Source organism: Rhipicephalus microplus, chromosome 8 (assembly GCF_043290135.1).
Source record: "Rhipicephalus microplus isolate Deutch F79 chromosome 8, USDA_Rmic, whole genome shotgun sequence".
Taxonomy (NCBI): domain Eukaryota; kingdom Metazoa; phylum Arthropoda; class Arachnida; order Ixodida; family Ixodidae; genus Rhipicephalus; species Rhipicephalus microplus.
In genome coordinates, this window is record NC_134707.1 from 85266714 (window position 1) to 85291686 (window position 24973).

General features: G+C 46.1%; 1 protein-coding gene across 1 annotated transcript in view; it reads left to right on the forward strand.

Annotated features, from left to right (window-relative positions):
* The first annotated feature begins 13955 nt into the window (after positions 1 to 13955).
* LOC119165102 (uncharacterized) overlaps positions 13956 to 24973 on the forward strand; it is a 39525-nt gene continuing 28507 nt past the window's right edge. The window contains exons 1-4 of the mRNA XM_037417292.2: positions 13956 to 14020; positions 14489 to 15024; positions 22964 to 23067; positions 23405 to 23604. Coding sequence (XP_037273189.2) covers positions 13956 to 14020; positions 14489 to 15024; positions 22964 to 23067; positions 23405 to 23604 — 905 coding nt within the window. The remainder of the gene's footprint in view (positions 14021 to 14488; positions 15025 to 22963; positions 23068 to 23404; positions 23605 to 24973) is intronic.

Sequence of the window (24973 nt, forward strand, 5' to 3'; positions counted from 1 at the left end):
GTGTGTTCTTGTCGGAAGTCGTCGAAGCCATTCTGACGGAGTGCCACTCTGTGCACCGTGAATCTACTGCTTACCGCCCGAAGACGTAAGGCCCCACCGAACGCTTTAACCGCACCCTCGGAGACATGCTTTCGATGTACGTCGCCGCCAACCACACGAATTGGGATACTATACTGCCCTTCGTCACCTACGCCTACAACCCCGCCCCTCAGAGCACGACTGGTTTTTCACCTTTCTTCTTGCAGTGCGGAAGGCACCCGTCGCACACCATGGGCACGATACTTGTATACACGCTACATCCACCTGAGTGTGCACTTATTTCCGAGACCGCCAGGCTCGCTGAAGAGTGCCGCGAGCGTGCCAAGACTTTTATGACGCATGAGCAAGAGCGGCAGAAGAGTATTCATGATGGATCCGCCACTTCTGAGCCGACGTTCCTTCCTGGTCCGCTTGTACATCTGTAGCTGGCCTCTCTTCCAAACTACTTCCCAAATACGAAGGCCCCTACCGTGTCATCAAGCGCACATCTCCGGTTAACTATCTGATCGAACCCGTCGAACAATCTTCGGACATGCACCACCACGTGCGCGACATCGTCAACTTGGGGCGCCTGAAGGCTTATTATGACCCGCTGATAGTAACAAGCTGTTAGGTCGCCAGGTGGCTCTCTCTTCGACCCCGGGGTAATTGTAGCGAAGCCTCCGAATTCTGAAATGGGTTGAACTCTTGAGTACCTTCTGTGGGGCAACCCAACAAGGACGCCGCTCGCGTTGGTAGTTTGTACTTGGCCATTACTGTCGCCATAGCGAATGCTCGCTGGTTGCCGGCTAATAAATGCCTTAACAATAATAATATTACTATTCTTGGCACTGAATCCAAATTCTTGTGTGTGTATGATTTGTATGGCTTTGCTATATTAGGCGCTAGCTCATTTGTGTGTTGCTTTGTGCGCACTTGTTACGTTTTGCTCATTGTGTCAATTAGTCATTTTGTTAGTTTTCACTGATTGTTTTGCTGTATCCGTCGTTCGTGCCTTTTTTTAATGCAAAACTCGATCATTCTGTCCAAACGGGGCGAAAATCGTTATAATGATTCATGTTTTCAATGTTTCTAAGTTAGAACTCTACTAGATTCTTTGCCCCTTCACACATTGTTTTTGTTATAAGTCAATCGTGCTGGTTTCTTTCATTATAAAATGTAATGTCAAATTCGTATTTATGCACCCACTCTTGCCTACGACTTCGAATAGAAGTTGGCAGTTTTAATTTTAAAAAATAAAAATAAATAAAGAAATATACAGTGACTATAATTTTGCCCACTCTGCATGCGCCAATGATTATCTCTGAGACCATCGAAAGAAAAGGCGTCATTGAGACCATCGCATTGGCTATGAAGTCGCCAAGAAGGAAAGTGGGTATCTGCTAGTGGTCGTGAAAAATAAGTCCCAGTAACAAAGGTTTGCCAGACTTGTGACGCTTGGGGATGAACCCATCACTGACGCCACCTAAAGAGCAACGATTGCGGTGAAGGGTGACCTATCGGATGATAAGCCGGTGAAAATAAAGTTGAAAATAATATTTCCTAACGTTCAAACCTTACAGAAGACGAACGCCTGGTGGGCAGGAACGAAGAGGACGTTATATAAGTGCGACGGATAAAAATCAGACGAGACAACAGACCAAAGCACACTGAGTAAAATCATAAATGAGTAAAATCATAGCGGCAATTTTTCGAACAGACTGATATTTCTTCCTAAATGTCCACAGGCTGCATGACGAAGATAGCTGCTGTGCGATTTCACACATTTTCTAGCGCTACATATAACTAATTTTCGGCAAACTCCCTGGGTAAAATTACACGATCTTTGCCTGAACGTTGGTTATGTCTTTAAGTACTTGTACCATTCAAAAAAATATAAAACAAATAAGCAAGTACACCAAGTTTTCCTGGCTTCAAGGCCCCGTCCGGCGTCAATGTCATCACAGTTGTTGAGTTGTGCCTAATATTTATTATGAAGTTGGGCTCTACCTAGATATCCTGTTTGCACAGGATGCGAAAAAATGGCCAGGTGGTTTCGATGCTTCGCTCATTTGTTATGCTGAAGAAAAAGGATCTTTAACCTGTTTACGCAAGTGAACGAACTCGCCGGTCTTTTTAGCCGTTCCTCAGTCACCGAACGCTCCAGAAATTCAGGCGCACCCATTTTGACCATTTCATTTTGCCAGAAAAGGTAAGCCAGCGCGCATATTGAGCGTTTCCCATTTCAAGTATGTGTTGTTTCGGAAGTACGATATTGCACACAATTAAAAGTTCTCGCGGCGCAAATCAAATGCCAAAGTGGGCTACACGTGAAGATATTGGTGCGTGAATGACAGAAGAGGCACTCTTCTATTGCACCATTTAGATCATTGGAACATTTATTCATTTGAATGTTGTGCAATTTGAATAGCCCTTTGAACACCGTTACGTGATACGAAAGAGCCGTTTACTCGTTACTATTTCTTATTTTTTTTGTCAATCCTAAACCGCCAACTATACGACTCTCTTCAAAAGAGATACGTAGACACTTTGTAAGCATAATTATACTCTCGTTAAAGAGTCCTCAGGCACAAGAAAATTCATCAGATCCCACGTACCTGGGAATCGACGTTATGCGAATCTTGCGGAGCGAAGGTGACCATGTTGCAATTTTGTTATTGAGTGACGTGTCATGAAATAGTGCTATATATAGGTACAGATATCTCACGCACAGACATATGTTGAAGAGTTGCAGATGTTTATATAACCAGTTGTTTGCACTTGCGCAACGATGCCAACTGAAACATGGGTATTTGCATCACCAGAAGCTGATATGAGGCGCTGATGCTCGCGCAGATGCTTGTTACAATTGACGTTGACCCGAGAAGACGGCTGTATCAAAGCAGTCTACATGTAATGTTTATAAAATTGGGTAGGAAGCACTGCAACCACTATTGACGTTGCACGAAAAATAGCGTCTATTTGAAAAGTAGTTCCGAAAACTGGCGTAGCTCTGTGGTAATATGTTTTTTATTGCCACGCAGAATGCTTGGGTTCAATTCCAGCTGGGTCCCTGACATTTATTCTTTGCATTCGTCGGGTCGACGCTACCGATGTCGGGTATTTTTTGACGACGTTAAAATTGCCCATGTGTGCTCCCGTCATTCCTGTGTAGATAGTAAGTGTCAATCACCTGTGGCACATACACGTATACCAGCGGCACATACCCGCCCTTGAGTGTGTATCACTGTCCGGCAAGAAGTGTTTGACGACATACGTGACGGGATTGGGACATTATTCATGTCTTGACCACCCCGATATATTTGTCAAATGATCTTAACCTCTCATGCTAATTTTCGTTCAAGCCACGTTAAGGCGGTGACCATGAGAGCACCCAAACGTAAGCGGCTAGATAGATAGATCGTTAGATAGATAGATAGATCCTTGTCATGATTTTCATGTAATGACTAATGACAGATGTTCTTCATACAGTCATGTTATGTCATGCCAAGTTTGGTATTGATACCATTATCCAAACGGCCAGGAGATCTGAAAGTCGTAGGCGGCTAGATAGATAGATAGATAGATAGATAGATAGATAGATAGATAGATAGATAGATAGATAGATAGATAGATAGATAGATAGATAGATAGATAGATAGATAGATAGATAGATAGATAGATAGATAGATAGATAGATAGATAGATAGATAGATAGATAGATAGATAGATAGATAGATAGATAGATAGATAGATAGATAGATAGATAGATAGATAGATAGATAGATAGATAGATAGATAGATAGATAGATAGATAGATAGATAGATAGATAGATAGATAGATAAAATACTTTTGATAACGTTTGCCCACCGACCGACCAATCAACCCAAATCATAACGAGTACACCGAAGAAGCGAGCGGAGGAAGCAGGTCTTGACGCTACACGAACCTCTTCTAATCGCAAAGACGCCGAGAGGAGAAGAGTATAGCTTGACGGTTCGGATACGTCCAGTGTGTCTGAGAAGGTCGCCAGCCAGAATACTGCACAGGAATTACGCGCTCTGCATATTAATGCAGCTCAGCGGTGAAGCGAAATACTAGGAAATCGTGCTGAAAGTCCAGCTTATGGAAGCCTTTGCGGGGGCGGTCCGCAGAGTGTTGTAAACAAGGAAGGAAGGAACATGAGGGAAAGGAAAGGCAGAAATGTTGACCAGTCTTCAACGACCAGTATTCTACCCTCACTGGGGCAGAGATTAGAGAGTTAGAGAGAGAGAAAGAGAGAGTGAAAGAGAGGAGATCACGGGCACACAATGTCGCACTTCACGGTCATCGTAGCAATTTTAGTCTTTAAACATTGGTGCAAATCTGTTGCCTTCAAAAAGCTGTGGACTGCTTTCACCGCCTTCACCCGCAATGAACTCTCTTAACGTCTTTCCAGATTAGTTTGCGCCGTCATAGTTCTGCGATCCATGTTACCTAGCATGACTGCAGATGATTTTCTTTGCGCATTCAAGGGAGAAAGTCGTAGAAGATGTGCTGTAGTGTATCCTCGCTACCACAGTTGTCACAGAAGGGGCTGTCAGCCATTTCAATACGAAAGGAAAATCACTCCGTCAAAGCCGCTTTTAGCCATAGGCGGCAAAGTATATTCGCATCATTTCGGCGTAGTCCAGCGGGTATCTGTACACGTAACGTGTTCAGGCTGTAGCAGAGTTGAGTGCGTAGCCTACTTGTATTTCAACTGGAGGGAGTGACTTCCCATGCGACCAATCGAAGTTCGCCAGCAGCATCGGTCCTTGATAGCGGTATTATATGAAGCCTCTTACCTGAAAGCGCTGATTGAGCAGCATTGTCGCTACGTTTATTGCTGATGACGCCGCAGCAGCTTGGCAGGCACTGTGGCGTGGCGTGGTGTCCTTTCTCAAATGTGGTATGAATGAGATACCGAACATCAGAGACCAGCTGTTCGTATGGCCAGAGCCATGGGGCTGACTGTAGAGATTGCAGAACTGCCATTAAATAACTGAAGTCTGATCAATGTTGAGTCTGTTCGTGGTTGACTGTACGCGAAATGCAGCGCAAAGAGCAGTAAACTCTGCAGTCGTTGATGACGTTGGATGGTGTGTCTCGAAACTGAAGGTAATATATCTTTGGCGGGGACGACCACTGCTCTGTCAGTATAAACACGTGCGCGATTGGCGTATTACTCGTTCAAGAGCATCGGGAATAGGTATTTCAGCAATTCATCTTCATTGTTCATACGTTTACTTTATGATGCACCAAATGACGGTGGGTATAGATGATTTCAGGTGAGAAGATAAAGCGATGTGCCATGCGTTCAGTGTTTGTTCTTTCGTCAGCTCATTCACGGAGCAGTTCCCGCATCATGATGGACATTATCACGAACCCGTGCTCACCACAACAAATGCGTTGTTTAACCTTGCAAACAAGCCCCATATAGGCTCCTTGTTGCTTGTCTACCAAATGTTTTTTGAGCAGCATTGCCAAGCTGGAAGATCCTTTCACTACACATGTCAATAACCACAGCCATTCAACCAGCGCGGACGTGAAATGCTGGGGTAATTTCCCGCATCCGGATTTGCCTTTGCTAAAGCAAAAGGTGTTCCCGCTATAGTAACTTGCCAGTTTACCAATAAGTGATGTCAATGCTCGATTCCAACCATATTACAATAAGGCTGCTCACGTTCACTTTTATCGCGCTCTGTCCTAATAGAGGAAACAAAAAAGATCAGCGATTGAAGAGGCAGCTGTGCCCTTTGTTTAGTATCATGCATGCAAACGTACCGCAGAACATTTGTTTTCGTAAAGAAGCCCGATACAGTCAAAAGAATTCCTTCACTGATAATAGAGCCGCACAACAGGCTATGTTCTCCACATATATTTCCAGAAAGGAATACAGCGTCATTGTATCGATAACAACGTCAAGAAAATGAACAAGTTACCATAACAAATAGGCTGATGGCGCAAACTCATATGTCATGAGCGCATAGCGTTGAACCGTACCAACTAAGTGGTTTAGGATATGAAGGTGAGAATGGCGACTGACTGACATGAACTTTCGTGATAAGCTGAATAAAGTAGTATGCGCTTGGAGCCTCCTTTATGCCAGTTAAAAGCACGTAAACATCATTGCAACAGTCAGAGTTGCTTCACTGATTTGCCAGACATGTGTTCAATACGAATAGATATCTCGCATAAGGCTGAAAGAAAGTACCTAGCATTATAAAAGAATCGCCAAACTCAAACAACGAATCTGCCAGCTTACGACAAAACCTCAACTTTTCAATCTTTGGAACGTTACGCCTAGCGCTGAAGTACAATAGCAGCAAAGTTTCGGTTTTCCGATTTCACAGGTATACCACTTTCTTGAAATTGTTGACTAAACGCACGCCACATGACTGACAAATCTGACGAAGTTTTGGCCATCCGATCATTGCGTGGGCCACCAAAAATCAGCAAAATTGCTTTTCAGGAGCGAAGCTTTTTATGGCGTTACCCGTTCGCTCCGTTATTGTTTGTAACCACCGGTGGCACACACCCATTTGTAACCACCCGTGGCACATACCCATTTTTAACCACCGGTGGCACATACCTGCCCTTGGGCACATATCCGCACGTCCACATGTTACGAAAAAACACAGCATATCCACTGAATGAATGATGATGAGTGGGGTGAAGCGTCCGTCAATACCTCCGTGTTTCCATTCGTGCGTCCGTCCGTCTGTGCGTCCGTGCGTCAGTCTATCCGTACGTGTGCCCGATCGTGCGTCCGTTCGTGCGTCCATACGTGTGAGCGTTCGTTCGTCCGTCCGTCTATCTGTCTGTCTATACGTCTGTCCGTCCGTCTAGTGAACACTTCAAGTACCGCCATCTCTCTTCCTTTTGTTGTATATTCATCATATATAAGTACCGCCATTCAGCGGACAATGCAAGAACTAAACGAGAGTATGTACCACATTTCTGCTGTCAGCGCTTTGCTAACACCGAGAGCGTGATAACGACGCCGTGCTATGTTTTCCGTGAAAGTGAACATGTGGATATGTGCCCGAGGGCGGGTATGAGCCACAAGTTAAGCACAACGACAACGGGGGACGCACAAGGCACGCCATAAGGAACTTCGCCCCTAAAACGTAGGGCGGGCGTCGTTATCACTCTCTCGGTGTCAACAAAGCAATGACAGTAAAAAAAAATGTCGCCCCGCCGCGGTGGTCTAGTGGCTAAGGTACTCGGCTGCTGACCCACAGGGCGTGGGCTCGAATCCCGGCTGCGGCGGCTGCATTTTCGATGGAGGCGGAAATGTTGTAGGCCCGTGTGCTCAGATTTGGGTGCACGTTAAAGAACCCCAGGTGGTCGTAATTTCCGGAGCCCTCCACTACGGCGTCTCTCATAATCATATCGTGGTTTTGGGACGTTAAACCCCACAAGTCAATCAACAGTAAAAATGTGGTACATACACTCATTTAGTCCTTTGATTGTCCGCTGGATGGCGGTACTTGTATATGATGAATATGTGATAAAAAGAAGCAATATGGCGGTACTTTGAGTATTCACTAGATGGAGAGATGGACGCACGGACGGACTTAAACACAGACAGACAGACACACGGACGGATGGACAGACGAACGGACGCACGCACAGACGAACGCACGAATGGGCGAACGTATACGGATGGTTTGATGCATGTACGCATGGACGAATGCACGAACAGACGCACGAACGGGCGCACGCATGGTCGTACAGACGCACGGACGAACGCACGGGCGAATTAACAAACGCTTCACCCCACTCATCCTCATTCGTTCCGTGGATATGCTGTTATTTTTTTACATGTTCTAAGGAGAACCATCTGAAAAGCTTATAAACGTTCCACTCTTTTTTGATTGAGCCGACTAGGGCTTATGTTTTGCAATAAAAACGAAAAAAGAACTGAAGACGAGGGCACTATGCAGAATGTGTGCTGTGAGAGTTTGAGGTTTCAGCTGCTTCAGATAACTCTGTAATCTGTTACTAACTACTGAACACTCGTTTTCTTGAACAATTTGCCCAAAAATGTGGCTTATACTTTGTTAAAATCGGAATAACGTTGAGAGCATGTAAACTCACAATATAACGCGCATTAGCCAATGAAACAGACAGTGTAGTTTTGTGTGTATGCAAAATTGTTTAAAATGACACTTTGATGCAGTTCCAACGTCGTCCTGCTCTTCTATGTAATGTTTCCTCCTTTGCTATACTATAAATGCCACAAAATCTAAACTTAGCGGTAGGCAGAGAAATATGATCACTCCTTACAATCACCGTCAGCCTAACTACGCCCTGTGAATGGCAGAGACCTCTCCCATGTTCCGTCAGTTATCCCCATCCTGTGCTTTATGCGGCCCTGCTACTCCTTTATACTTCGTAGTTTTTATCTGCCCACCTTATTTTCTGTCTTTCTATCACGCGTTTGCCTTCTCTTGGAATGCAGCCAGTTACCTTTGACGACCAGCAGTTATCCTAAATACGCGCTACTTGCCCGGCCTTTGTTCATTTTTTCTTCATTTCAACGAAGACATCCTTAACTCTTGTCTGTTCTCTGTCTTACTCTACTCTCGTCCTGTCTTGTAGCGCTACATCTATCATTTTCCTTATGATCGCTCGCTGTGTCGCCCTTTTTTTAAGCTGAACCTTTTTTGTAAGTTTTCAAGGTTCTGTTCCGTACGTAAGTACCAGTAAGATCCAGCTGCATCTACCTTCCTCTGGAGGGATTATTATTGTTTTGACAATGCTTGCCAGATGTGTTTCATCCCATCCTTATTCATAATGGCCAAGTAGTACATGTTCATGGCGGGGAGGGCATGAGTTACTCCTTTTCTGAAGCTATTCCTCTACACTTGATGAGCTTAGAAAGAGGGACTAATAGAGATGTGTCACCACCCCCAGGTTAATAAATGCAGTTTATAGAACAAAATATTCAAATTTTATATGATGTGTACAGAAACTCCTTAATACAGTAGAAACTTTGGTCAATATAGCACGATAAGTCTTCAAGATCTTTGATAAAAGCGCAAATATTAGTATTGGCGGTACTTTCGAAACAGTGATGTCTAAAAATATTAACTATGTCTTCTAGGTCACGCTATGGTTTTCTTTCACTAATGGAGGAACATATTTATAAAAGTGCCCTAGAAATACCATGCACCTTTTAAAACATTTACACGATGGTTGTCTGAAAAAGTCAAATAAACACATGCCACTGTTAAGGAAAGGAGCATTGCATATCAATGTGCCCACTGCAGTGCACTTACTGCATGCTCTGCAAAAACTAAAGAAAAGTTTAAGCAGTCTTCTACAACGAAATGTAAGTAGACGGGAGGAAATGGGGATTTGCTGTCAATTCTGTCATCGTCGAATATTGAAATCCACCTGGGAAAGAGGACTACTCGAGACAGTACGTTATCACGAAATCTCGTGTTGCTACAAGAGACTCCTGATGTGACTGAGTGTCTAGACCTTCAATATTATGACATTTAACCAAGCAATGTGCAGTCAGTGAACATGTAAAGTTTACGTTCACATCACCACAAGAAACGTTCACTCATATGCGAACTTAGTAATTGTAGGCTTAAGTGCACTGCAGCTATCCTGTTTAGAGCACCTGCATATTAACTCTGTTTGGCGAAGCAAGATATTCGAGAAAGAGTGCCCCTATTCCTTTTTTCTTAAATCAATAATACATGTTGAGTTAGTCTAGTAATCAGTTACTGACGAGACATTCTCTCGAACACTGCAGATGAGAGCAATGATCAAAGATGGCGTGGTCCACTCTCCGTATCCAGACGTCGAGCCTGTCAAAGACTCCACCATTTTCGCTTTTCTGAAAAGGAGCATACGGCGTCACAGGAAGAAGACTGCTGTGGTAAAGTGGATATTTATTTTTTTTAAGTGTCGACGAATGAAACAATAAAAAAATTCTGCACTTTTTATGGGTTTCATAACAACTAATCTCTGCTGAAACACTCGATACAGATGGTTAACCATTGAGACTGAAAAGTGCAACTCCCACGTTTATTAGCGCGTTTATTCTGATGGCTCTGTAAAGTTCTATTATTATATAGCGAGGTTAGATAGTCACTTAATTTGGGTGTATAAAAGTATTTAATTCACATGCCAGACACAGTACTCTGCATGACCACAATCAAGAAAGATTACAATGAGCTGTTCGATGTGTTTAGTAATGCGTCAGTCACAATGGTCAGTCCGAGCCCTGGTCAGCACTCGTCTTGTCAGTGTCTCCTGCAATAACGGTGTGTCATATAGTCTAGGTCTATCAAAAGGTTAACTTCGGGTGATCATGTCATTCTGTCGCGGAGTCATGATGACACAGAGTCAACAAAGTTTGCGACAGTATCGCGCCGTGATCGTGACGCGGCGAAGCAGTTTTGGGGTGTCGGCTAGACGGCAACCAGTCTCGTCCAGGTGCGTCGTGTGAACGCCGTCCATCACAGAAGCAGATATGCGCCACGAAAGATAAGTGCCCCTACTAAGTACACTCCAAATTAACGCAACAATTCGCCCGACAAGTTGCCGACAAAGTGCAGTGAAGCTGAAACATGTTCTCCTACACGTCATTAGGAAGTGAAACCACACTTGGAGGGACGATACGAAGAAGGAAAACAGTATATGCGTTAGCCCTCCATCAATTTCTTGGTAGTGGAGCCGCAAGACTTGTTTCTACACGTTTCTATATTCTCCCTGGTTTTGTGTTAACGATTGATTGACCGCGGCGGCAGGTTTTCGCATCCCCAGTAAACTATTTGAATGAATTGATTAATAAAGTATTTAGAAGAGGCTTACTAAGTATAAAGAAGGAGACAGGATAGGGCGCTGGCGCCCCATCCCTTTTCCTCCTTTTCTTTCCTTATCGGAGTTGCGCCACAAATATTTTATTAAGCGATGAATTTCCAAACTCGCCCAAGAAGCAGAAGCCACGCAAGAAGCAGCACTCTTTGAAAGGATTGTCTTGTTTAGCTCTCGCTCCACAAATTTTAGCTCTCGCTACGCAATCGCACCTGCTCATTTTCAGAATTGGAGGACGTGCGTTGAGTACAGGATAGGGTAGCCATATTTGTGGCTCGTACGTTGTGAGAGTTCAGCCCACATAGGACGGTGCAATTTGGGTTTTCACTAGTCATACACGACTTCACTGTGAAGTCGTATGTATGAAAAGCCATCCGCAATAAACTTATTTTGCGATGTAGGAGAAGCTGTATTTACTGACACTATTTTTTGTCGGAAGCGACGACACGGTCAAAATGCGCAGGCAGGTTCACACCATGTTCGCTGGTATAGTCATAGCGCATTGCCACGCGGCCGGTTGAACCGTTAGGCTAAATAACCAGAAGTATAGTACTCACGCCGAAGCCTTCATCGCATGGTTGAATAATTTATGATTGATATGTGGGGCTTAACGTCCCAAAAGCACCATATGATTATGAGAGACGCCGTAGTAGAGGACTCCAGAAATTTCGACCACCTGGGGTTCTTTAGGTGCACCCAATTCTCAGCACACGCGCCCACCACATTTTCGCCTCCATCAAAAATGAAGCCACCGCCTTCATCGCATGGTTATGATGATGCACTTGTTAAACGTATTTTCTTCCAGAGAAGATATCGCTAAACACATGAACTGCTCTACTCCCCTCACTGTTTATTCCGAAATAAAACAACTTTTTTATTATTGTTAGCCTCATATATTTTCAAGTAGAGTCATATAGACACATATAGAAAAAGAGATTATTTGTGAGCACGACGACTCCTTCTAAACCTTAAATATAGCCCGATCTCACCAGTTCCTTTCACTACGCCACCACTGCCGTAGTGCATGCCGGTAGTTAAAGTACTGAGTACGTTCAACTGCCTACAACTGGTGCATCGGCGAGCTGCGTTAACGAGCTTTGAGAGCCAAAGTTGCGTTAATTGCTCTCGTTGGGCTCATGTGCTGTGTGCTGGGATCCTATAACAGCAGGCTGAAGCAAAAGGACACTGATTTTATGTTTGCTTAAAGCATGTGAAACGCCTACAAATATGTGTGCGACAGCTAACGAGCTACCTCAGACTTTCTTCTTTATCGCTTGTGAATGAAGTGTGTATAATATATTGTGCTTTAGCATTCGAGTTTTGCGTCGCAACAAGCTTCTTGCGCAATCAATGGACTGATCGGAGACAGCAAAACTTCACATAACGTGTGCTCGCTTCCCTTGGTGCAGTGATCACCGCCAGCGGTGAGAGATTGGAGGCAACGGTTTTTCCGAGCAAAACACACATCAGTTAAATATATACAATTTGACTGCCATTGAGTATGGAACCCGGGGCGTTAACGTGGCAAACAGGTATTCTACCACAAGGCCACGATGTTACTTGCACTGCTTCGGGAAAAAACACTACATAAATGCCATGTAGAGGAAGGAGTCTCCTTAACGCATTGCGTTGTGTCGCGATGAAAACGAGCCCATTTGGTGACTTGTAGGCGCATTTGGGAGGCCACTAAAGTACGTCAAAAAAGGCCGACATAGTGCAGCCATCGCCGCTCAAAACACACAGGAACTTCCAACCAGTTCTAAAATGGACAACTATGTCCATCTAGCGGGAAACATATCATGCCTTTCGAGAGGCGTTGATCAAGCAAACAGCAAACGCTTGATAATGTGCTGTCATCTGTGAGGCATTGTGAGACTCTTTTGGACTTCAGAGATGGCGAGCGCATGTCGTGTATATTGGACGCCACGCGACTCCTGCTTTAGATCAAAAACCTGTATGTACAATTCGCGCGCGCGCGTGTGTGTGTGTGTGTGTGTGTGTGTGTGTGTGTGTGTGTGTGTGTGTGTGTGTGTGTGTGTGTGTGTGTGTGTGTGTGTGTGTGTGTGCGTTTGTGTGTGTGCGCGCGTGTGCGTTTGTGTGTGTGTGTGTGTGCGTGTGCACGTGTGCGTGTGCACGTGTGCGTGTGCACGTGTGCGTGCATGCGTGTGTGTGTGTGCACGCGTGCGTTTGTGTGTGTGTGTGTGTGTGTACGTGTGCGCGTGTGCGTGTGTGCGTGTGTGTGTGTGCGTGTGTGTGTGTGTGCGTGTGCGCGTGTGCGTGTGCGTGTGTGTGTGTGTGTGAGAGAGAGAGACTGTGAAAAACGTGCCTCCACTAGAGCATAGCGCCTTTCTTGCAGAGGGAAGTGGCCACACTGAACGGTCACTGCATTACTAAAGGTACGTCGCGCTAGAGTGGTCAGAATAGGAAAATGTAATGAGCGGCAAGCGGTGCCTACGGAGCGCACTGAAACCTCCGAAGAGGAGCTGCGGGGGGGCACGCGCAATCGTTTATACGCCCACTTCTCCCACAGCATGCGGGACTGCCAATCCTAAAAACAGCCTATAGAAAGTGACATAACTGGCCATCGATCGCGCTATTTCCAAAATTAGCTCCAAGACAGCAAAAGGCTTGGATGGCATTGCGGCAGGACTCGTGAAGTGCCTTGGTGAACGAGCCCGGGAACACCTGGCGACGATCTACACAGGCATCATTCAAGGGGACCCGATACCAGCTGAAGGCTCGAAAGTCGTGTGTGTCTGGTGCCGAAACGAAGAGGAGACGCGAGCTTCTTCCGTGACCACAGACCCATCTCAGTAACCAGCGTTATGTACAGGGTATTCGCCCCGGTGCTGAAACACTGGATGAACGGATAGGCAGAGGCGAATGCGCTCCTCTCTGAGCTAAGAAATGGCTTCAGGGAACGACAACGCCTGGACGACAACCTGTTTGTCCTCACACAGTCCATTGAGATTGCAAGAAAGGAGTCCCGTGGCCTGGTGGCCTGGTTTTGGGTGTGGCAAAATCATACGATAGCGTTCCACACGATCTACTGCTCAGCCGCATGCAGAATATCGACATGCCGTCAACGCGTCTCTACAGCAACAACATCGTGATTGCGACTTTTGGCCACACCAGTATGGAGTAAGTGTCGATTCGCCGAGGTCTGAAACAAAGGTGTCCGCTCTCCCCGCCACTGTACATGCTTCTACTGTACATGTACTGTACATGTACCGCTACTGTACTGCACTGCAGGGCTAGAGCGGGACCTCTTTGATTCGGGCCTTGGCTTTGCGCTACGATTCCAATATGCCGGGTCGCCACAGGTCTGCTCGGCTCTTCGGCTCTGTCGGCCCCAGTGCCGAATTTGTAACGCCCCTGTATATATGCTGTACATAAACCTTGTTTAACTCACCGTCGTCTAGTCCGCTCGTCTATCAACTCTGCGCATAAGCAGTCGCGAGCTGAAAAACCTACGCTACCAAACAGCGGGTGACTTTCCCGGCGGAGTTCGAAGTAGTGGCGCCTTTGGGACCATGTTGGCGTCGCCGTCTTTCGAAACAGTGATTGCAGCAGTGAGATTTCGAGGCGCCCTTCGTAACGTCGTCGGAGGTGCGCGTCGCAACAGACACTACCTGGACTGGTCTTCGCGGATGACCTGGTGCTCTTAGTGGAAAACACCAATCAGCTGCAGAACCTCATAGACATATCCGACTACCAACTGGCATCGCTAAAACTGACGTTCAATGCGAAAAAATTGCCGGTACTACGTTTTTCCGTGCCAGCGGACGAATGCGAGCTGGTGCTACCGAATGACCAGCCGATCCCTCGCATCCCCGAGTACCGATACCTCGGGGTGACACTTTGTGATAGAGAGCGTTACGACGTCCACGAGGCCAAGATGAGGCAGTCGTCACAACGAGCAATCGGCACCCTACGAAAGTGCTGCCTGTGGGGTTTCAACCGGTATGTAATTGTACGCGAGATATGGAAGGCGGTACATGTGCCTTGCCTGACTTTCGCAAACGCTGTCCTGTACCTATCAACGAGCACCCGCGAATGGCTTGAGCGTGCGCAGAAAGAGGTGGGCCGCATGGCCCTCAGCTGTCATGGAAGGGTGGCCACGGAGGCAGTCCAGGGAAACACCGGCTTGTCATCATTCGAAGCCAGGGAGGCGTGCAGCAAAATAGCGTTTGAGGCCCGCCTGCGGTGTCTTAGCGGCTCGCGGTGAGCCAGGCGCATTTGCCGGTACCTATCCCTCAAGGATATTCGGACCCACTGGTCGAATAGAGTTCACCGGCTGCGTGGGAAATTCGGCATCTTCGGCGAAACAGGCAGTGGCTCACCCGAAGGCCTCGCTCACACCACGTCTGGTGCGCACTCAAGTGCGAGAGGTAGAAAGCGCCAAATGGCGTTCAGGAGTGCTGCGTAAGTCTACCCTGCGGCTGTATGGCAAATGCAAGGCTGAACTAGGCAGGGAAAAATTCTACGACAACAGCGTAGGCAGCACTCTGCTGTTTGAGGCACGTGCAGGAGCGTTGCGTACGCTCACGTACCGTCGTCGTTTCGATCAGGACCCACAGGTTCAAGCTGCTATCTCTCGCTGCTACTCCGAAACGAACGAGGCGGCTGAGCACCTGATTCTGGATTGCGCCCGTCTTTCTTCACGGTCAGCAGAGGGCCCCATTCTGCCTTAAGCACTTGGATTTGCAGCAGAAGATCATGACGCCAACAACGCCACTGCCGTGGCGACAACAAAGGCTCGTCTACAAATCTGGTGGAAGGCTACGATGTGACAGGGACTGACAGGACAGACACGGCACTTATATAGGGCAAAAAGACTTATGTGAAAAGTGTGTGTCCCGCTGTCTCTTCCGAAACTTTCTATCTCTCGCCTTCTTCTTTGTTTTTTTTTCTTTTCTTACCAGCTAGGTCACACTATCCGTCACCACCCGATTAAAAGGGAACAGCCAAATATCATCATCATCATCATCATCATCATCATCATCATTATCACGTCACCCAAGGCGGCGATGCGCTGCGCAGAGACGTCATTCAACAACGCGCGCGGGCAATGTGAAAAATTAAAAAATAATTTATTGCTCATGGATGCCTCAAATGGCGACCGAGAAAATATGTTAATTAGCTTCTGGAAAACAGGATGCCTATGCGGGTGCACGACTGATCTGAAATATCGTGAGGTCGACCGGATGCTGAAAGTGAGCACGTGACGGCACTGAAACATTTTATTGATATCAATTGGTAGAAGAGTGGAACGATGAACTCAGCGGTGAGCCGTTGCTTGCAACACTTTCCACGGCGAACCATCATTTTCTCGATCACTAATCTGTAAATAAAGCTCCATCAATCAAAACGTCATACTCAGAGGTGAGAACGACGAGCGGTATCTGGATGAAATCCTTAAATTTTCTGCACACAGGTGATACAGCAAATTTCCGAGAAGTGACTCACTATCTGTTTACAACAATGCATTCTTAATAATTTGTTTCACGTCCTTTTTTATCCCCTAGAAAAACAAGTTTTATAGTTCACAAGCGCCCACAGAACATCGGGCTGCAAGTCTAGGTGATGCACCTCACCTTCAGGTACCTCCTCTTTTCACGGGAAGATGCTCGCTTTTTGTGGATTACCTTTGTGTAAAAACGCAAAGGGGTCAGCAGAAAAAACTTGTTTACTTGATTGTTGAGGCTCGAGCCATGTTGTGCGTAGCCCAGTGTAACATGTTTGTTTTTTCTCAAGCAGGAAACAAGCTGTTCCAAGCTGTCACTCTGAAGCTCATTGCAGCTAAAGCACTTCGAAAAAGTGATTTCAAAGACGTCTACAAATGCGAAGAGCTTCTCTAAAAGTCCTACCCATTGGCGTCCGCACGAGGGGGGCAAAGGGGGCTGGCCACCCGGGAGGGGGCCGCTAAATCTGTGCTGTACATTGACTAGGCAGCGGGGCACTCTTTTAGTCACCTAGAAGGGGAGAGCAAAATATGCTTCATACACTGATTTAACAGAAATGAGCCACCTTGCAATGAACCTTCGCCCCCCCCCCCCCTCCCCTGAACGGCAAACACGCCCATGGGTGTGCCCCTTTCAATGCGGACAGTTTCGCCCATTCACAGTGTGCTCGAAGCGCCGGGAGATGTACCTCTCGCCGAAGTGCAGCTCGCACACAGCCGAGTTTTCTTGAAGCAGCTTGTCAGCGCGCGGGATCGCTTACCGCTACTGCACTAACAGAGCTTCGTCCTTTGGAACACCGAACAAAGCATGCTTCTGTTTAGCTGACTTGTAGCCTATAGTGAACTCCGAGACGAAGCAATGACTTCGTTTTCGCGCCATGAGAGTGCATACAGAAGCATTGGTGTCAGAGTGCCAGCACAATTTTTAAAAAAAAAGGACGAACGCGTCCGACGAAACTGTGGAAAACGCGCAAGCGACGTGATGATGATGATGACGAGGATAAGTGGCTGTTCCCTTTGAATCGGGTGGTGACAGATAGTGTGACCTAGCTGGTAAGAAAAGAAAAAAACAAAGAAGAAGGCGAGAGATAGAAAGTTTCGGAAGAGACAGCGGGACACACACTTCTCACATAAGTCTTTTTGCCCTATATAAGTGCCGTGTCTGTCCTGTCAGTCCCTGTCGCATCGTAGCCTTCCACCAGATTTGTAGACGAGCCTTTGTTGTCGCCACGGCAGTGGCGTCGTTGGCGTCATGATCTTCTGCTGCAAATCCAAGTGCTTAAGGCAGAATAGGGCCCTCTGCTGACCGTGGAGAAAGACGGGCGCAATCCAGAATCAGGTGCTCAGCCGCCTCGTTCGTTTTGGAGCAGCAGCGAGAGATAGCAGCTTGAACCTGTGGGTCCTGATCGAAACGACGACGGTACGTGAGCGTACGCAACGCTCCTGCACGTGCCTCAAACAGCAGAGCGCTGCCTACGCTGTTGTCATAAAATTTTTCCCTGCCTAGTTCAGCCTTGTATTTGCCATACATACGCAGGGTAAACTTACACAGGATACACTTACGTGCAAACGTGTGCCAGCGCCATCTGGCGGTTTCCTCCCAAAGCGTTACGCGCTAGCCGGCGTGTTCATCACACTTCCCTATTCCAGCCACTCTAGTCACGCTAGCACGCGCGTTTGTGTGAGTGCATGCACGTGTGTGTGTGTGTGTGTGTGTGTGTGTGTGCACGTGTGTGTGTGTGCACGTGTGTGTGTGTGCACGTGTGTGTGTGTGTGTTTGGGTGTGCACGTGTGTGTGTGTGCACGTGTGTGTGTGCACGTGTGTGTGTGCGCACGTGTGTGTGTGTGTGTGCACGTGTGTGTGTGTCTGTGTGTATGTGCACGTGTGTGTGTGCACGTGTGTGTGTGTGCGCGCACGTGTGTGTGTGCACGTGTGTGTGTGTGTGTGTGTGCACGTGTGTGTGTGTGTGCGTGTGTGTGTGCACGTGTGTGTGTGCACGTGTGTGTGTGCACGTGTGTGTGTGTGTGTGTGTGCACGTGTGTGTGTGTACACGTGTGTGTGTGCACGTGTGTGTGTGCACGTGTGTGTGTGTGTGTGCACGTGTGTGTGTGTGTGCACGTGTGTTTGTGCACGTGTGTGTGTGTGCGTGTGTGTATGTGTGTGTGTGTGTGCACGTGTGTGTGTGTGCACGTGTGTGTGTGCACGTGTGTGTGTGCACGTGTGTGTGTGTGTGTGTGTGTGTGTGTGTGTGTGTGTGTGTGTAAAACTAAACGCATTATTAAGTATGCGCTTAGCGGTTAAAGGGCGGACGAGGGGCCGGATTTCGCTATCGCGTATAACCCCTAAAGGCGAAGCTTAAGGGTCCCCCAATTTTTTGTCTGGATACTGTAGCTCGCATCGCTTGCGTGTTGACGTTCACTGAAGATGATCTTTACTCTCAAGACGATGGGAGCGTGACTGCTTTTTTTGTAACTAATATTCATTTCTTCAAGCAACGCAAGCTGATCAACACGCCGAGAACTCCTGGCCCCACATGAGCACAATCTACTGCTTTCTTTTTAAACGCGAATCATCTGTTTGCATACTGCGGGTACTTTATGGCGTCTATCTGCGTATTTCTTTGTCTCTCTATAGGTCTGGGTGTTCTGGTGATCAACCCCTCAATTCGGGGTGAACCAAAACAAGTATGAAAGGGTGAAATAATTTGGTGAATATCATCAGCTAGCCGTGACATAAATAATGTCACAATCCCGCCATATACGTCGTCAAACAGCGGCATGTAGCCACGAGCAGGTATGCGCAATTGGTAGGCGCATATGCACCACAAGTGATTGGCAGTTTCTAAGTAGCAATGTCGACAACAGAGACTAGTAATTTAAATGCGAGAGCATTAAGAAAACAACTGCCATCAGCAGCGTTGACCAGACGAGCATCAGCGTCCGAGCAATAATCGAACCCAAGCATCCTTCGTGACGTTCAAGTACTCCACCGCAGAGCTATGCCACATCTTGCCACTGCTTTGGAGAGATACAATACATACGCGATGTTGGTGAAATGTCAATTGTGGTTGCAATGCTGAGGGTATACTATTTTATAAGCATTACATATGTACTCCTGCAATATACCCGTCTCGTAGGGTTAACGCCAGTTGTATACGTTGCGATGCATCCACGGAATTCATGTAGCCGTATCTGGGGATACCATCCTAGCGAGCACAAGATTCACACATCAGCTTATCGCTTCTCGTGTTGCTAATGTTCGAACGCTCGTGTTGCTGTTGGCGTTGTTGTTAAGATGTAAACTGGTTAAATAAAACATGTGCGGCTGTCCAGCGTATGTCATTATGTTCAACATTTATAAGAATATTTGACGCGATTTCGTAACGTGTTGCTCAATAACAAAAATTACAACGCGTTCACCTCCTCTCCGCTTGCTTCGCGTAACGTCAATGCCTAAAGTACGTAGTATCCGCCGAATGTTTTTACTCTAAGAGTTTGAATGCAGTTTCACCCCCGCCGCGGTGGTCTACTGGCTAAGGTACTCGGCTGCTGACCCGAAGGTCGTGGGATTCAATCCCGGCTGTGGTTGCTGCATTTTTGATGGAGGGGAAAATGCTGTAGGCCCGTGTGCTCAGATTTGGTTGCACGTTAAAGAAGCCCAGGTGGTCAAAAGTTCAGGAGCCCTCCAACACGGCGTCTCTCATAATCATATACGGTGGTTTTGGGACGTTAGACCCCACATATCATCATCAGGATGCAGTTTCACCTGAAATAAAATTGAAGGTAGTGAAACATTTTGAAGGACAAGTCTAAGATACGTACGCAGTTTTCCATGGCGCAAAAACATATTTCGTGCCAACGATTGGTGGAAAGGGCCAATATACATGAAGGGCGCACCACGCAGCTGCACCAGCCGCTCTCGAAGAAGCACAATCAAGATGGCGGCAGTGCGGCTTTCGGAAACTTGAGCATCCGCAGATAGTCTGGTGAGATCAGCCTGGTGCAACTCTGTCGCGCTTTAATTAACACAAGTACAAGTACGAAAGGAAAGAAATTGTAGAGAGGCTCGTTTACTGCATCAGTATATAGTTGTACAATCACCAGCATTCATAGAAACGGATGCATGCCGCGTTTATTCAATAATCGCACGTACTGTTTCGCAGAGAAAGCTGTTCATGTACTATCATCGCAAATACCGTTGGTTTCGCTGTTTCGCCACTACGTGTACCCTGGAGGAAAACTACATGCAGAGGCAGAACGTATGGGAGGATGCGCTGTTTACTTCCTTCCAGCTCCAAAACTGCCGTCAACCTCTGTTTTGTGTGGAATACAGTCGGCTGACGGTTCCCGCCCACTAGTTAATTGAGCCTAACAAAGGTGTATAGCTAGCTTATGAATAATTCCTGAAGCTCATCTTGAATAGGATTATTTATACACAGGAAACACTAAGAGAGAGTTCAGGAAAGGATTAGTGTTTTCAGTGGTAGTTACTGAGAGTGCAGTTTCTAGGTTTTTTTTCGTTTGTTGTGTTTGTGGAAAACGGCCGCCTTTACAGAGATGCGGACATTTAATATTACAGATTTGCGACTCCGACGCCATTACTCACGGCGAAGTTCTGGAGCGCTTGGAGCGTTGCGCTGCCGTCTACCAATTGCACGGAATCGGCAAGGGGGACAGAGTATACGCACACGTTTCGAACAGCATCGACAACTTCGTCTGTATCTGCGCGATACCTCTCACTGGGGCCACCCTCGTCACCTCCGATGTTCTCTTCAGGGAAGGTAACTGGAGACATAGGTGACAAGACGGATCGGTTAGAAAATTTTCCGCACATAGCGTCGAGCTCAATTCCACAACGAACACGTCACTACAGTTCACATAACTGAGGGCCATGATGCCCCAGTTATCTTCTGTAATCTTCTATTTTTTTGGATTTATCCATAGCATGCATGCCTGATAGGGGAAATTTTCAGAAAACTAAACACTTAAAAGTGTTGGTGCATTTAGAAGAACTTCTTCTGGTAGCTGACAAAGACAAATGCCACCCACAACCATTGCTTAGAAGCCTCACATGCAGCTGCTATAGGGTGTTGCAGTTATTGCAGACAGTGATAACTCATGTCAGGTCAACCCTTGACTGCATGCTACGGTCCCTCCGCTTGTTTATATTGCTCGCGCCACTTACATTCATGCGCCTTGTAACTTTCACGTGTATTTATCTTATTGGTTGATGAAAACATACACTCGAGAACTGAAAACAAAAACAAGAAATAGCAGCATATCTTGACGTCACGTTTCGGTGCGCGATGCTGGTGCCTTGTTCATAATGAACCAAGACAGGACGGTCTTCATTATATACAAGCGGGAAGACGTAATACCCTTGGGCACGACTAAGGGAGATAACCCATGGCCAAAATATTGCATTAGAAATGCTTTATATGTTTATTTATTCAGCTTTCATACGTTAAAAAATATCTTTTCAACTGAGTGCAGACGTTAACACTTTCGTGCATTATGTTTGTAAGGAGCACATAAAAGTCATTAGAATGATTTAGCTGACATCAGCGAATACCCCGCCGCTGCCACACTCCTCCACAACATAGTGGCATAATTACGATCGAGAGAGGTTTCATGATACGTGCTCACTCATGCTTAAAAGTATTTGAACACCTTAATAGGAGAGAAGCAGGGATCAGGCTAGGTGGAGAAAATCTCAGCTATACAGCTAAACCTACGTTTTGCAAATGACATATTGCTCTACAGTTATGAAGGCAACGGTTCGCGAAATACGAGGCGTATGATTTTGGAACTAGGCCTAGGTAATGTTACGGCAGACCTAAATATTACTACAAAAATAATGCACAGCAATCCAGCGGAATTCGAGAAAAGGTTGAAGCTTGGAAACCATACATTAAGGTGTACATGAATCCGTGTAACTACGAGAACCACTAACATCAGACCCTAATGACAAAAAAGAACTATATACATGAAAAGTAATGGGCTGGATCAGATTCGACAGACACCCCCAATTATTTCTCTAAATCTGCCAGTCATTAATCATAATGTATGCTATCAGTGCATACTGCCGATTCTAAAATATAGAACTGAAGCATACAGGGTAACAAGGCAAACTAAGACAAATGTAGGCGAGGACGCATCACGCAATACGACCGGAAATTAGAGGAGTAACGTAAGGCTATCAGAGAATGCGTCACGTATCCGTCAACATTCATTGGTTTCGGATATCCTGATAGACATCAAGCGAAACCAGTGGACCTGAGCTGGCTACTTATTGCGCAGAAACGACAACCGATGTTCAGCGAGACCAGCAGAATGGCTATCAAGGAATGGGAGATATTGTCGAGGAAGGCATTTGAATATAGGGACGAAATCATGTAGTTCTCCGAGATAAAACGGAGTTAGTTCGCACAGCACACAAATCAGGGTCAACTGTAGACGTAAACAGGCTGAAAAAAATGTGGTTTTTGATGATGACGATGATGATGAAAGACAAGATAATTCAAGGAACCAGCAGGCTACTTTTGTTCTACGAAGTTCTGAGTGTTGATTCTGATAAGCATACGCTTTGATGACAAGGTGAACTTCTTGCCTGCCTTTAGGGGAACTTTTGGCGAACCTTCAAAATTCGGATGCCACTCATGTGTTGACCGACACCACCTTCGCGCCGTTGTTCAACGACATCAAGCGTAAATACCCGTTCAAGGTAAGGAATCCGCTGTTAATGTGACCGTAGCGTGTTTAGTTGCCTGTCGATTGTCCGTAGAGTTGCTCATAGCAATTTCGATTCAGTCGGAGATATTGTCCTGTTGGAAACGAGCACACTTCACTCGTAACATATTTTCTGACGTAAAGGAAAACCCCCTGTGCTTATCATAAAAATATTCAGAGGTGTGAGAGCACATTCAGATAATACTGCCCCTACAGAATTTTCTACTGGCCTGGGCTGAGTCGTAATAAAAAGCAGAGACTCGTGATATTTACTGAATTCTAACGTGCTGATTTAGTTCTTCTATGTGTTAAAAAAATCTTGTTCCATCTAGGGTATGCTCTCAACTAAACCATTTCCGGGATTCACCTGCGTCTCAGATTTGGAGCACACCGGCAAATGCCTCAAGTATGTCGAACCGGAAGCGCATGCAGACGACGTGATAATCATGAGTCACACATCTGGGACAACAGGCACATCGAAGATCATGGAAGTGCAGCAGCAGAGATTTCTCGAGCAAATGTGTTGCAGAGAGTAAGTATTGCGGCTTAAATTACTCGTGCTGAGCGTCTGGGATCAATATCGTACACAGTCTATGTGACTCGTACGCCATTCGTGTGGTGTTTATCGACATGCTACCATGCCGGCTGCGTAACGCCATCATCGCTGCCACGCTGCACTAAGCAAAAAAAAAACAAACCTGGCGTTATTCCTAGACATGTCCTAGTGTCTAATTCCTTCCATTTAAAATGCTCGCAATGCTCACTGCCAAAATAATTGCAAGCTTGGTCACTTCCATGCAGTCATTCGTCTCCTTCCCTAACTTGTGACACACACATGTAGCCAATCTTCTTCGCGATTTTTCCCTGGACCCTCCGCTAGTCTGCTTGTCTTATTGTAAAACATTACGATATTTTCTAATAAGGGCCCTAAATGGTTTGGGGCCCCTGAAAGAATAGTCTCAGGACCACTGCGCAGGCGCGAGACCCATACAGCAATTGGCTTTTTGCGTTGAGAACGCTATTTCTAGAATTTAGCGGGAATGCCAAGCCTGTCCTCAAAGAATTGCGCTAAATAAACATGGTAGTACCGCTTGAAATGTCGACTCTCAACTAAGACGGAATGTAACTATAACTTGAGGAATGGATAAAGTTATGAGATAAAAAAGCATACATGCTCTAAGTTGTCGCTACTTGATATCCTCAGCATACAACAAAGATTATCAGACAAATGGTGCATGTACTTAAGATAGGTTGTCGATTTCAGAGCTCGAAGGTCCAACGCAGCTAGGCGGATAGAAATTCGATTGTATTGGCTGATAACGGCAGGAATGTAGACTCATTGAATCGATATATTTACCAGCGAACTCTCTACCACTATAGCTATAAATGAAAATGTGAAGGAAACCTGTATCAACAACAATTTTCTATTCCAGCCTTCAAATTTTTTTCGTAGTAGTTTCCCTTTCATGCCACCACGACGTTCCGACGACACTCGCACATTGAGCGTAAAACCCTATTCGAAAATTCTTACCTCCAGCTTGACCCAAATCAAGCAAACACGAAGCTGTTTAGGGGCCAAAGCTATTGTCACTGCTATCTGAAAATTCACTATTAGGAAGTTATAATACTGGGAACCCCAAGCATTTTCATCCCCGATCCGTCGCATTCTTATGTACTGGGGCTGGCGAATAGAAGACAGCCTGAAGGAAAGGGGGGACGGGGAAGAAAAGCCAGGAAGGTCAACCATTTGCCTGTCCGGTTTGCTATTCTACGCCGAGGGAAGGGAATTAAGGGATGAAAGAGAGATAAAAAGAAGGGAACTTAAAAAAAGTACACGTGAGCTGAAAGTACACTGCTGCATTTGTCGGTAATATATCTTATCAGCATACGCTAGGCTTCAT